This window comes from Clupea harengus, chromosome 12, assembly GCF_900700415.2.
Source record: "Clupea harengus chromosome 12, Ch_v2.0.2, whole genome shotgun sequence".
NCBI lineage: Eukaryota > Metazoa > Chordata > Actinopteri > Clupeiformes > Clupeidae > Clupea > Clupea harengus.
Window position 1 is genome coordinate 14,918,992 of NC_045163.1, and position 14,110 is coordinate 14,933,101.

The window sequence follows — 14,110 nt, forward strand, 5'->3', positions numbered from 1 at the left end:
CCAGTTAAAAGAGCATTTTTAAAACTGGACTCCTGCTGCACTGAGGAACAACATTAAGAAGTGTGCCAAGTTTACCTTGTAGTAAACCTATCAATTTAATGTACTTGTACTGTATGTGACTGTTTGCCAAGTGTTTTTAAAATGGTATGTCCTTTTTTAATATGTTAGTCCTTTGATTCTTCTTTCTTTTTCATATGCTTTTTAACATGAATTTGGAATTCAAAGCCATTACTACGAACTGTTTAAATGGGAACATTTAGATTTAATTGATGTTTTTAAAAAGGCTCAAAACAGTAAGTGATGTTATGGATACCCTCCCAGAAACCCCAGTCCTGTACAGCTTATCCCACCTATAGTGGGAAGTTAAAGGAATATGATCACCAAAAGGCTTACATATTTTATGGAGAGAAGGGATTTAATGTCACCTTAGCAGACAGAACTCAGAAGGAGGGAAGCTGTATGCCCTGTGCCGAGCTTAGAGTCAGGTTGGATTTCAAAGGGCATAAAGAATGTGGCGTCTCAGAGAGGAGGTGTGAAAAGGAGGGATAGGAACACGAACCCTGTGAAGTAGCCAGTCTTAAAGTGTGTGGAGAATGGTTTGGCTAATGAATTTGTCTCTGTATGGGAAGGAAGAGTCCATTTGTCAGCACAAGTTGCTAATCCCCCATATGTGCCTCTCGTGGGTAAAGCTATTTTACCTATTTGTACTTTTGAACACAGATGACACATTTGTCTGGTTTTAACTTTACCCCCCGTTTCCTTCGTTCTCGGTAGCCTGGCACTTAGGTTTGCGTTGTGTTCTTTCTCTGTGCGACTGTAACAGTGAAGATTTGGTTTCTTCCACTTGCATCCTTTTTGTGCTATTTAATCACACTGAGCATGTGCATAAGTCATGTTGTTGGGGAAATAGTGGCCTCTAGGGGTTATGCATGTTGTACAGAGTGGCTCTCCTCAGAGTTCGGGGATATAGAGTCACGGTGAGTTGTGCATAAAGATTATTTTAGAATACAATGACTGAATGTATTAAATCCATACTGATTATAGAGAGGTGTTCCACATTATATCCTCATGTAAATAGTGTGTTTGGTTTAGGAATTATGCACCTCTGAATGTATATTTTAATCGATGTTCAAAATCACATGTGTGAATAGCTAATGTTTAATCTCCCTCTTAGATTAGCACACTGTAAGGTGTCCCATGCTGCTGTGCTAAGGAGTCCCGTGATATTGTTTGTGCCAGGTACATGTTTTGTGTTTTATTGTGTATATTTCAATTAGATATATTACTTTGTAATTAAACTTGAATTAACGATGTATGAGAGTTCGGGGATATAGAGTCACGATTAGCACACTGTAAGGTGTCCCATGCTGCTGTGCTAAGGAGTCCCGTGATATTGTTTGTGCCAGGTGAATAAACTGGAGAACTTCACCCACGTCTCCCGGCTTTCTCTATGAAAAAACTACACAACGCAGACAAATTCAGAGGGGTTACACGACCATACACCAGATTGTCATCAACTATGGCTGAATGTCACTGAGGCCCTCACTGAGGTACTGTGGAATTCATTCTGAGCTGAAATATCACTAAAAGGAAGACAGAGAAACCTGTACCAGCCAACCACAGTGTAAAAGGTCACCAACATTCAAAACGTCAAGACTCTTAGGCTAGTTTAATTGTCCAGTAGCCTGACCATGCATCAAGCACACTGAAATACTGTGCTCTAGCCAGCTTTGGTGAAATATCATCCAGTGTAGGCATTGGGTCATATGGACAAGTGACTGGATAGCCTACCAGGTGGTTAGCTAGCTAACAAGCTGGTTGGTTACACCATTCCCACACACCTCAGCACGCCCTAACAGAGCTAAAAAGGAGTGCTTCGCTTGCATGTATTTTAGAATCAACTCATACGTTTCCTGGTATTTGGCCAGAGTAAACATACAAGCTGTAGGTAGACTATTTTCACAAAGATTGAGGTTATGGAACTGGGCACAACGAATACTGATTGGAAACAACCCAATGGATATTCTGACAACCAAAGTGGAAGAAAACTATAAAATAAATATTCAATTCAAATGTTTATCCATATTGGGTTTTTGAGAGCCACTAGACAGGTGCAATTACATTCTTTTTTAGATTCTTGGTAATAACGTTAGCGTCGGAGGGTGGCGGTAGAGTTCATAATTGTTTGTAGTCGACACGCAAGAAGAAGAGCTGTTCCTCCCACAGAAGATTTGAACGTTGACGCGGGATACAGATTCTTTACCCTACATCGAAAGCATTATCTGGATCTTATACTGAGTGAGCAAAGTCTGGCAAAATTAATGTATAGTTTATTTAACAAGTGGATACCTCATGGATTGACTTTGCCTATGTACCTGACCAGACCAGTTGCTTGCTTTGACAGACCTTTGCTATTTGCGCTAGCTCTCTAGTAGGATATCTAGATTGTCGGCTAGGTGGCAAGATTTGTTTAAACCTTATCTTTTGGGCGTTTTGATGTGTTAGCTAACCTACAAGTTGTCTGCGTTTTGAGGTTAATACAGGTTCAAAGTTATCTAACCTGTAAAGAGAACTCGTGAAGTACCGAGGTCTTCTTATCTGGTCAGTTGTTAACTTACTTGTGCAGGTTATCGTTGCTGTCAGTTATTCCCAAAGCTAACGTTGAGACATTTGGAGGTCATCTGTTGTAGGTTATGAAATATTGTAATCAAATGCAATAAATAACTCCAAATAGAAACTACATGCATATTGATTGATGCACAGGAAAACAGGCAGCTGTTTCTGACTCATCATATAGAAAGGCTGTTTTTTTTTTTTTGGCAATACAGAACCCAGACTTTAATGCTGGACTTTAAGGACTGAACTGAGATTTTTTTTGTACCAGTGAATGCCTAGATATTTTAGTTCAGTCAAAGGACCCGAACAACAGAGGCCGGGGAGGCTTTGTAGTGCCAGCCTCGGGCACGAGCCTAAACTCGTGCATGGATAGCAGTGGGTTATTCCACTAATTAAGTGTTATGTAAATAGTAAATAGTGTATGGATTTATGATAATATGATCTTCGTGTTATTAATTATGACAAAGGTTAACATTCACTTAGACCTGAGATTGTTGGGTAAATGCATGGTCTATGTAGCCTGACGATGTCATACTCATAATTCTAGTCAGAACTTCCCGACTTCGAATGTTGTGGGCGGGGCTAAGTTCGGTCTGGTATCCAGGCTATGGTCTATGTGATGTTTGCCATGTAAAATGAGTCTAGAGTTTTTGGAGGATCACAAGTCTGGTATGTAGTCAAGGAGGATGTGCTTGTTATACAAGGCTGTTCAAATACAATTTATATAGCAATTATTTGGGGAAACCCGACCCAATAAAAAACACCTTGCTCTGAAGTGCTATGTTTGGCCGCCATCATTTCGTCACATTAAGAGCCTACGTGACATTGTCTAATACGTTTTCTGTATTCACAGAATAATGAGCCACTGTGAACTTGAGGAGCTAACGGAGCACATCAATGGACGTCTCACAAAAGTTAAAAACCTCATGCACTTACGAGCCATTGGTAAGTTGAAATGTAGTTACATTGCCTCAAGTATTTTTCTTGCTCCTTGACCATTTTTAAAATCATTTTATTTAAAGCTTTCAACACAATTCACAACAACCAGTAGTGGGCCATTATTGGGCCCCTTTCTTGTAAGGTCATCAGTGTGGACCTGAAAAACAATATCCTAAGGTTTTATGTTCTCTCTTTTATGTCTTTCAGGAAATGACCCAGAGAAACAGAAGACATTTTGTAAAATCGCAGCAGAGGTCAGTGGGATGACCAAGCTCTTGGACCAGTTTGAGAAGTGTGTTGCTGAGGAGAGAGAATCGCTGAAGCAGTTGGAGGTTTGTAGATGTTTCCCAAGAGCTTACATACCATAACATGGTGTGCGTACCCTGCGTGGTAGTTTGCCTTACGTTTACTAATTATTGGACACATAACACGTACAAGAATAATGAAACATACAAACATACAGACACACTGCTGAGACCTGACTGTTTTTCAGTGTATATATTAACATTTCTGAAGATCTAGACAACCTTCACTGAGTTGGTGCGACAGGATTCTGCTGAAGGGGATCATTATTTTACTGATCATGAGAAGCACATTAATGCAATGGCATATAGTGTTTAACTTGATCTGCTTTGCTGAATTTTCTATGATATTTACATGAATTGTGTTATGCAGGAACTGAATGAGCTGATTGAAGAGGATCTGCAGAATGCAATCCACATGGCAGAGAACATCCCCAGCCACATGCCAATTTACGTGCCAACTGTGAAGTAAGAGATTTAGACTAGTGGTGACTTGGGAGGTGGGGTGGCGTCTGGGTTTATGGGATGGCTGTTTGTCTGGGTTCAGTCTGTTATTTTCCCTTTTATTGAATCAGCTGACACTTGCTTTCTCTTTCTCTTGTCTTTCTCTATCTATCTCTCTCTGTCTATTACTCTCCCTAGAGAAGAAGCGTTGCCAGTTCAAAAGGAAAACGAGCAACCGCAAAAGGCTGCATCCAAGAAGTCTCGAAAACCGATTAAGGAGATGGAGTTCATAACTGTACTTGAGTTTGACAGTATACCACCGTATGTCCCACTTACTCTCCCCCTGCTGCCTATTACTGCCTAGGAAAAGCTATATGTAAATTGTTGTACATGGTTTTCTAGAAGGACAATCTCAGTTTAGTTATATTCCTTCCCTTCTCTCTGTCTCAATTCAGTTTAATTTAGTGCGAACATCACAGTACAATGTTACAGTATTGCCTAAGCAACATTGAACTACTCTGGAACTACAAGTGTACAAAAAATAAATTACAGTATTAGTAATTTAACTAATAATTTAAAAGTCTATTTGTATTAAAAAAGTATGTAAAAAAAGCATAACTCTCTCTTTCTCTCCTTCTCCCCTTCATCCTCAGGTACATGAAAGGTCGTGTGACGTATGACCAGCTGAACGCCACAGTGCGGAACATGAACAAGACAGTGATGGAGAAATACAAGATCCTCCAGCAGCCTCCGAGGACGCTGAACAACGTGTCACGCAAGCTCTACGAGCGTTTCAAGCAGAACGAGAATGGCGAGACGAAAGGTAGGAGCTTTTGCTATTTAAATTTTTTTTAACTAAACATTTGCCTCGTCTATTGCTGGCCTAACAGGATATTAAGACTTGCAAATTTACTACACAAGATTAGAAATGGAAAGATGTAAAATATTGATAGAATATTAATCACGTTTCCCACACACGGCCCAAGCTAAGAGGGCAACCAAACATGACAGAACCACATAGATCAGCACTGAGCTCCACTATTGGGTCTAGTCAAACTGAGTTCAGTTTGTGTGTGTGTGTGTGTGTGTGTATGCTAATGCATGCTTATGTGTCTGTTTGTGTGTGTGTGTGTGTGTGTGTATCTGTCCCCTCAGCGCATTTCTTCGTTGTGGATGCAGACCTGCATGAGTTTGCCCAGGTGACCGTGAACAAGCGCTTCCTGAATCTGCTGAACATGCTGCGCCACTGCCAGCGCCTGAAGGAGGTCAGAGGGGCAGGGCTGACCCGCTACCAGCTGCTCTGAGTCCACCCCAAGACAGTGGCCTCAACCTTCATCAGGCTCTGTGCATCTATACTATACCGACCTCCAAACAGCCTCCACCCTTCTCAGCAAACCACACTAACCACCAATCAGCATCCACTAGCCTTTAACCCTCTTATCAAATCACATGGACCACCAGTCTCTAGCTCTCATGAAACCTTATCAACCTCCGGCTAAATTGGTCGGTTTCCAGAACCTTTTTTTTTTTTGGTCAAAGATTCGTAGAGGCATATGGGATGGAGGTAACAGATACAATTCAGTTCAGTTCCCTATGGTAGGCACCTTGTTCTTGTTTGTGATCTTCTGGTGTGAAACCTCATTCACGTGTCTTGAGGGCCTTTGCTGCTGAAGGATCTGCAGGACACCCTCAGGCCAGATGAAGGACTGGCTGCTGATCAACAACTGTCACAACATGATAAGGGGATTTAATGCCACTCCCCCTGTTTGTGCTAGTCAAGGTCTACTGAAGTGTTCCATTTCAACCTTTAAAAATGTTTTTGTAAATAATAATTAATAAATATGCTGTTGATGTTTTCACTGATCAATTATTACCATTGCCATTTATTTTTAGCATTTACCATTTAAGATTGAATTACTTACACTAGCTGCTGGATACTGGGGTTTTACTGTAGTCTGTTGAAGGAGAGCGTTAGGCTTATGGCACTTAACTCCCTCACATTGTCCAGGAATAAAGCCCATATCACCAGAAACAGAAAATGGAAAGCCTACCAACCACCACTGATAACCATCAAAACGCTAATACCTGAGGCTGAGTAACAATGGGGGTTGAGAACAAAAGAACTGATAAAAGAGAACACAGGATGGCGTGCAGTAAAACCACATATATTTTTCAGTATGAATCTCTAACTGTCTGGCCTTAGGTAGCACAGTCTGATATTTGATCGATATTTCGGTTAGAAACGCAGAAGGCCTTCCTGAAATCTTGAGACCCATCATCAGTGGTAATACATATTTGCAGCATAAACATACATGTGTCGTATCTGTCTGTTCTTTTAAGTCATGAATGAGTGTGTCATCTGTATCACGGTTGAGTGATCTGTGAATAGTTGTCCAACTTCATGGAATATAGAACCCTGCACTGTTGTGTAATCTTCAAAGAATCATGAAGTAATGTCCCAGTCAGAAATTACCCTACTGAAGATTAAACCCCAAATCAATATTGTTTCAAGGTCTAAGGGTACTTTAGATATAACTTAGGTAATGTGGTGGTTATATTCTACTTTTCTTACTCTACACTGATCTTTCCAATATATTACACACACTTTTTTTAATGACACTCATTGCAATATATTTGTTGTAGATTATGATTTTGGGGGGTAAAATCACAAATGTACATGTTTAACGGTATTTTAGCTGTATTTTGCATGTTTTATTGTTTGTGCAAAACTCTTTTTAAACATACCCAGTCATAAAGGTCATAGATTTGTCTTGTTAGTCTACTCCCGGATGAATGTTTGACTCACATCAGTGGTGAATGACCTGTGAACCGTTTGTCCACTTTCAGCATCAACCAACTGCCTACAGAGGATAATTGTCATATGACATAGCTCTATGTGTGGCTTCCTCAAAGGATCATTATTCGTTGCAGACACCAGCTTCTGCAGCCACAAATACAGGAGCCTTCAGAAATGGATGTAAAAAATGCCTTTCAGTAACCAGGAAAACATTTATTTGTTCTCTTAAAATCAGGTGTCATTGGAATAAATACCCTAACGTATTCACAGAGATTGCAGTGTGTAAAAAATGAGGAAGTACTGTGTCTTCCCAGCAGTGAGAAACCATGAGCTTTGAGTGGTGATTTCCCTTATCCTGCAGAATGATATACTGTATAGTGTTTTACAGGTTGCATTTTGCATGCTGAGTAACTATGTTGTGGATTACCAGTAATATCTGTATTTAAATCAGTCTGTGTGAATGTGTTTACAGAGGTTTAAAGCAACAGTATGCAAGAATGTACAACTTTTTGAGGAATGTGTTGATAGACAACTGGCTTTGGTATTGTCTTTAAATTGATTCAAATGCATCAGTATTTAGACACGAGAAGGACAGATAAACACACCTATCAGTCCCACTTGCTGCCCTGTCTATGCAATATGTAGTTCTCTGAAAATGTAAGAAAAGTTTTCACAGCACAAGGTCACATTAGTGAAAAAAATCACGAGTTTGCTTTCCATTAAGCTTTTATCTGTTCTGTTCACAGTTGCTGGTGTTTGCAAGGTTGTTGGTAATTAGCTGGCTAGTTTTAGACCAAAGCGTCTTACTGCTGCTTCAAAATGCATTGCTCTCATAGGAGTATGTGTGTGTCTTGCCAGTGTGTTTGTACAGAAAATGATAATCTTTTTGTTTGGATGTATGGTTCAGTGATTAGGGTTAAATGTTTCTTTTTTTACAGTTTCAGACGTTCCCTTTGCTCTCTTAGCCTGATTTAGATTAAAGAGTTATTCTTCACCTCTGTTGGTTAGATATTTGGACCTGCTTATTCCTGATTCTCCAACCGAGAAACACTATCAGAGAGAGAGGGAGCGCTATCATAAGACATAAACAAGTTTGGCCTTCAACATGACATGTGCCCTGGGGTTACTGGTAAGTGTCCGTCCGTTTTTGCCCTCTGTTGGATTTTCGGTTGACGAGACAACCATATGTGCCATTTAGTTCTTTGCTTTGGTCTTTGTTGGCAGTTGCAGAGTCCTCTACTGACTGCTGCCATTTTCATCACTGGTATTGGTGGGACTTTTCAATATGGCTTTCAGATCTCTGTGTTGAACTCACCATCCACTGTGAGTATGTGAATGAGATAGCTTTTTAGGTGAAATGGTAGTTAAGTGAATACATGGTGATTTGTTCCTTGCAGCACTGAAAATGTAGGTAATTGTGAAACAGCCTTTTCATTTAGCAACACAAGTTCCCCCTTTTCAAATCTGAGAATTTTCTAATGCTGTGTCTGAGAAGTATACAATCTTTATATGATATATTGGGTCCTAAACAGAAAATATTAACTTTACTGATTATCTAGTGAAATTTGAAAGTGGTCTTTGGCACGAAGTACACCATTCCGTAGGCTGTGTGTTTCAAACTATACTGTTAAGCCATGCAAGACCACTTATGTCCTGCAGACCTATGTTATATTATGTATTTTTGTGATGCATAAACTGTGATGTTGGCCAGTTCATTAAGGAGCTGGTGAATCGCACAATTATGTCCTGCAGGCCTATGTTATGTATTTGTGTGATGCATATTCTGTGCTGGTGGCCAGTTCATTAAGGAGCTGGTGAATCGCACATGTGCTGAGCGGTACGGCCTTGCCCTGGAGCCATGGCAACTCTCCCTCATCTGGTCCTTCATCGTCTCCATCTTCTGCATCGGAGGTCTGCTGGGGTCGCTGTGCGCAGGACGAATGGTGAATACGTACGGGAGGTAAGCCGACGCCAGGGGCACCGCTAGCCATTATGGACCCCCTAGATATCAACATCTGTTGACTACTTTTCAAAAACGTATAGGCCTTCGATGAGAGATGGAGTTAACCTTGCCACTTGTTCCCACTAGCCATCCACCTGTTTTGGTGCAAAACAAATAATTTGTATGGTAGCAAGTTAGCTCACAAGTTTTAGACCAAAATTCCTTTGCTTCCATCAAATGGGCCACTGAATAGGGATATCAGGGATGTTTGTGCTCACCTGTCATATTGATAATATCATTAGAATCCTATTAATATAATTATTTATTCAGGTATTTACAGTATTATTATAAAACTGTAACATGCAGGGGCTTGGTGAAGCCTCCACATTATGAAAGTGAAAGACTGTAGTGAGTTCCCAGCTTGCTATATAATATAGTGTGACACAGTGGTTGCAGAATATTCAAATAACTCAATTTGCTTTAACCCTCCAACCCCATAGAGGTGTAGATCGATGTATACACTGAGGCTAATCCTATTACCTAATTGTTTCAAGGCCAGTGCTGAGACCAACAGATACCCCACACTGTTGTTCCACTCACATCCATCTCAAGTTTAATAGATTCTGTATCTGACAGCAACGTGGCTTTGGCTGACCGTGTGCCTATCCCATCATGCACCTCTCCAGGAAGAGATGTCTGCTGCTCAACAACCTGTTGGCCATAAGTGGGGCCCTCCTGATGCTGCTCAGTAAAAAAGCTGTTTCGTTTGAGATGATCATGGCAGGAAGATTTATTTATGGGATTAACGCAGGTGAGACAATTTCTTTCACCATATAGCAGGGGTACAGTCATGTGATTCTCAGTGTAATGTGAGATATGAGAAGTGCATTAGACATACTTGTGGATCTCTACCAGCTGTTGAGCCATTCTTGGCCGTCATGAACGATCGATTCTCTTCTGACGACCCAGAGAGAGGGGATTCAGTGTCTTTAGACTACAGAGTATGCAACTGGAAGTGTTTCCAGCTCCCTTATGGGTAAAGGATCAATCAGTCTATCTGAAAACACTTTCTACAACTCTAATCCTTGGAGATTGAAAACTGTGACCTTTAACCTTTCACCCCTGACATGTTGGTGTGTTTTCTGCAGGCATGAGCCTGACGACCCACACTATGTACCTTCTCGAGTGCTCCCCAAAGAGGCTACGAGGGATGTTGGGTGTGACCGTCACCACATTTGTCTCTTTGGGGAAGTTTTCTGGGCAGCTGCTGGGCATCAGGTGCTCTCTCCTCTCCTCTCCTCTCCTCTCCTCTCCTCTCCTCTCCTCTCCTCTGCATCCTCAAATACATGCAAAAACATGGGCTGGCTACAGAGGACTGTTTGCCCTAGCTGCTATGATTTTGTGGGTATGGGTCTCAATTAATTGTGTGTGTTGTGTGTGTGTGTGTGTGTGTGTGTGTGTGTGTGTGTGTGTGTGTGTGTGTGTGTGTGTGTGTGTGTGTGTGTGTGTGTGTGTGTGTGTGTGTTAGTGAACTACTGGGTACTGAGGATCTCTGGCCCTGGCTGCTGGGTTTTAGTGGATTCACTGGGCTGCTCCAGCTGCTGATGCTGCCCCTGCTGCCCGAGTCGCCCCGGTACCTGCTGCTGATGCAGGGAGATCGCCAGGCCTGCGAGAATGGTGACTAGCGTGCGCACAGACACACACACACACACACATATACAGTGGGGAAAATAAGTATTTGAACCCCTGCCGATTTCGCAAGTTTGGCCACTTGCAAAGAAATGTGTGATCTATAATTGTAATGGTAGGTGTATTTTAACAGTGAGAAATAGAATATCAAGAAACAAATCCAGAAAACTGCATTAATATAACATTTATGACTTTATTTGTATTTGATGCAGAAAATAAGTATTTGAACCCCCAAGCAAACAGCAAGAATTCTGGCTCCCAATGACCAGTTATGTGCCCAAGAAGCACACAGATTAGTCCTCATTAGGCCTAACAAGGTACACCTGATCTCAACTGGTGACGTGTATAAAAGAAACCTGTCCAAAGAATCATACTTCACACCTTCAACCTCGCCACCATGGGCAAGACCAAAGAGTTGACCAAGGACGTCAGAGATAAGATTGTAGACCTGCACAAGGCTGGAATGGGTTACAAAACCATCGGCAGGCAGCTTGGTGAGAAGCAGACAACTATTGGTGCGATTATTCGTAAATGGAAGCAACACCAAACAACTGTCCATCGCTCTAGGTCTGGGGCTACATGCAAGATATCCCCTCGTGCGATATCGGTGATCATCCGAAAAGTGCAGAATAACCCCAGAACTACACAGGGGGAGCTTGTGAATGATCTCAAGGCAGCTGGGACCACAGTCACCAAGAAAACCATTGGCAACACACTACGCCATAATGGTTTGAAGTACCGCAGAACTCGCAAGGTCCCCCTGCTCAAGGAAGCACATGTACAGGGCCGTCTGAAGTTTGCCAATGGACACTTGAATGATTCTAAGGAGGATTGGGAGACAGGATGTGGTCAGATGAGACCAAAATCAAGCTCTTTGGCATCAACTCGACTTGCCGCGTTTGGAGGCGGAAGAATGCTGAATATGACACCATCCCCACCGTCAAGCATGGAGGTGGAAACATTATGCTTTGGGGCTGTTTCTCTGCCAAGGGTACAGGACGACTCCACTGCATCGAGGGGACTATGGATGGGGCCATGTAATGTGGAATATTGGGCTTGAACCTCATTCCCTCATTCCCTCCCATTGAAAACGCAACCTTAAGGATTTGGAGAGGATCTGCAAAGAGGAGTAGACCAAAATCCCTCCTGAGATGTGTGTAAACCTGGTGACCAACTACAAGAAAAGTCTGACGTCTGTGCTTGCCAACAAGGGTTATTCCACCAAGTACTAAGTCATGTTTTGCTAGGGGTTCAAATACTTATTTTCTGCATCAAATGCAAATTAAGTCATAAATGTTATAAAATGCAGTTTTCTGGATTTTTTTGTTGATATTCTGTTTCTCACTGTTAAAATACACCTACTATTACAATTATAGATCACACATTTCTTTGCAAGTGGCCAAACTTGCAAAATCGGCAGGGGTTCAAATACTTATTTTCCCCACTGTATATATATATATATATATATATATATATATGGGCCATTCTACCGAATTGTTGCAAAGTGTGGTCCCACAACAAGAAAAACTTTTTACAAAACAATTAAGTATTCAGACATAGATATTTACTAAGAATATGTTATGGTCTATTTAAACCTAAGACATTAAATGAGATAGGGATAAGCTAAATATATACAAAATCATCATTTATAGGGTACTTTCTATTGGGAAGTAGCTGTCCCCAACCCTGACATCTAAATTTCAATTTCTGTAAATAACACTTTTTACATTTTTTTGATTTTTTTCAATGATCTAATTTCAAAGATCTTTATGATTAAGTTTAAACAGAACTTGGAAGATTTAGATGTATTGTGGGTTTAATTAAAAAAAAAAAAAAAACTATGCTCAAAAAATCATGTCCATAGTTTTCATGTCACTACCGAAACACAGTAGTTTTAGTCCATTGGCTGAGCCTGGTTTTTAGCCACACCCCTGCATTTATAACCAGGCAGTGATACTGCATCCCTGTCCCTCATGGCTGAATGGTAAGTAGCTAGATCCCATACTTTTGATATAACTGTGTTCCAAAGTCTGAAAATCAGTGTGTAACCTTAAGAATGGTCACTACCGAACACATATTTTTCTTCAATTAAGTAAACTTTTTGGGTTTTATGCAGTATTATGTTTGTTTGTGTGTACACCTCTTCAAAGATTTGTTTGCTAGCCATGTACTTGCTAGAATTATTTATTTATGCTCAAAGTTAGCTAGAATTGTCACTACCGAAACAGTCACTACCGAAACAGTCACACTACCAAAACATATGGTAAAGTTTCGGTAGTGACATGATCGTTTCGGTAGTGACAAAATGGAATGGTAAGATGAATTGTATAAATTGAACTTTGAAATTTGGTAAAGATTTCATTTTTATTGATTTCATTGTGAAAACCTTCAAGAAATATTTGTAAAAATACTCTTCAGAGAAGGGAAGGAAACACAATCTGAACAGGTTAATAATAATACTCTTTTACCATAGTGTATTACTATGTTTCAGTATTGACAATTTTTGGGAGAGGAAAAACATTCCAACACATTCTGAAAATACAACATAAAAATTGACGGTTCTTTTACTAGAAATGTGTGCTTTAGATATGGTTAAATATATAAACAGACAAAGTTTTGGAAATAAAACATACAAATGTTCAAAATATTTCCAACCTGACTTCGCACCAATTCGGTAGAATGGCCCATATATATACCGGTATATATAAATATTTCATATGGAAATGATCATACATATGTGTGGTCTTTTTTTTTTAAGTCAATTTTGAGATTTCTATTTCTTCCTCTCCCCTCCACCATCTCTCTTTACTGACCTCTCCCTTTCTCAACGTCCTCTGTTGTCCTTTTTACCATCCCTCTATCTCTCGCTCTATTGGGCTCCAGCTATAGGGCGCCTGTGGGGGTGTGGTCAGGACCACAGCGCTGAGGTGGAGGACATGCTGGCGGAGGGCGTTGCCCTGAAAGGGGTTCCCATCCGGGGGGTGAAGGAGCTCCTGACTGAGCCATCTGTACGCTGGCAGCTGCTCACCATCCTCTGCACTGCCACCACACTGCAGCTGTGTGGTATCAATGCTGTACGGCAATTATTAAAACCTTCTTATAACAATTTGTCATACACACACATTTATATATATTCGTTCATACAGTGTTTGTGTGTGTGTGTGTGTGTTTTCAGGTGTACCTATACTCATTTGATGTGTTTAGTGCTGCAGGGATCCCAAACCATCAGTTGCGTTACGTAGCTCTAGGGACCGGCCTGTGTGAAATTGTCACCTCCATCACCTGTGTAAGTCTCCCTCTCTTCCTCTCTTGTCCTGATCTTTCTCTCCTCCTCCTCCTCTCCTGTTTACACAGCTCTCATCACCTGTCTGGTTCCTGTCA

The 14,110-nt window shown here is 40.9% G+C and overlaps 2 protein-coding genes across 2 annotated transcripts in view; both read left to right on the plus strand.

Annotated features, from left to right (window-relative positions):
- The first annotated feature begins 2,151 nt into the window (after positions 1-2,151).
- Positions 2,152-6,165, plus strand: ska1 (spindle and kinetochore associated complex subunit 1). The gene is made up of 7 exons (XM_012816874.3): positions 2,152-2,298; positions 3,470-3,561; positions 3,763-3,887; positions 4,231-4,325; positions 4,500-4,622; positions 4,955-5,124; positions 5,457-6,165. The coding sequence occupies exons 2-7, from the start codon at positions 3,474-3,476 to the stop codon at positions 5,603-5,605; spliced, it is 750 nt and encodes a 249-aa protein (XP_012672328.1). The 5' UTR covers positions 2,152-2,298; positions 3,470-3,473; the 3' UTR covers positions 5,606-6,165.
- A 2,038-nt stretch (positions 6,166-8,203) lies between these two features.
- Positions 8,204-14,110, plus strand: part of slc2a11l (solute carrier family 2 member 11, like) — a 9,742-nt gene continuing 3,835 nt past the window's right edge. The window contains exons 1-8 of the mRNA XM_012828347.3: positions 8,204-8,227; positions 8,323-8,421; positions 8,898-9,058; positions 9,727-9,851; positions 10,189-10,318; positions 10,569-10,717; positions 13,613-13,803; positions 13,905-14,015. Of these exons, the coding sequence (XP_012683801.2) occupies positions 8,204-8,227; positions 8,323-8,421; positions 8,898-9,058; positions 9,727-9,851; positions 10,189-10,318; positions 10,569-10,717; positions 13,613-13,803; positions 13,905-14,015 (990 nt within the window). The remainder of the gene's footprint in view (positions 8,228-8,322; positions 8,422-8,897; positions 9,059-9,726; positions 9,852-10,188; positions 10,319-10,568; positions 10,718-13,612; positions 13,804-13,904; positions 14,016-14,110) is intronic.

What these genes read in the sequence shown, in the direction of transcription:
- ska1 (XM_012816874.3), top strand. Translation starts at nt 3,474, where the DNA reads ATGAGCCACTGTGAACTTGAGGAGCTAACGGAGCACATCAATGGACGT. An exon ending in CATGCACTTACGAGCCATTG is followed by an intron (nt 3,562 to 3,762) that starts GTAAGTTGAAAT and finishes TATGTCTTTCAG; the next exon opens with GAAATGACCCAGAGAAACAG. An exon ending in CGAGAATGGCGAGACGAAAG is followed by an intron (nt 5,125 to 5,456) that starts GTAGGAGCTTTT and finishes CTGTCCCCTCAG; the next exon opens with CGCATTTCTTCGTTGTGGAT.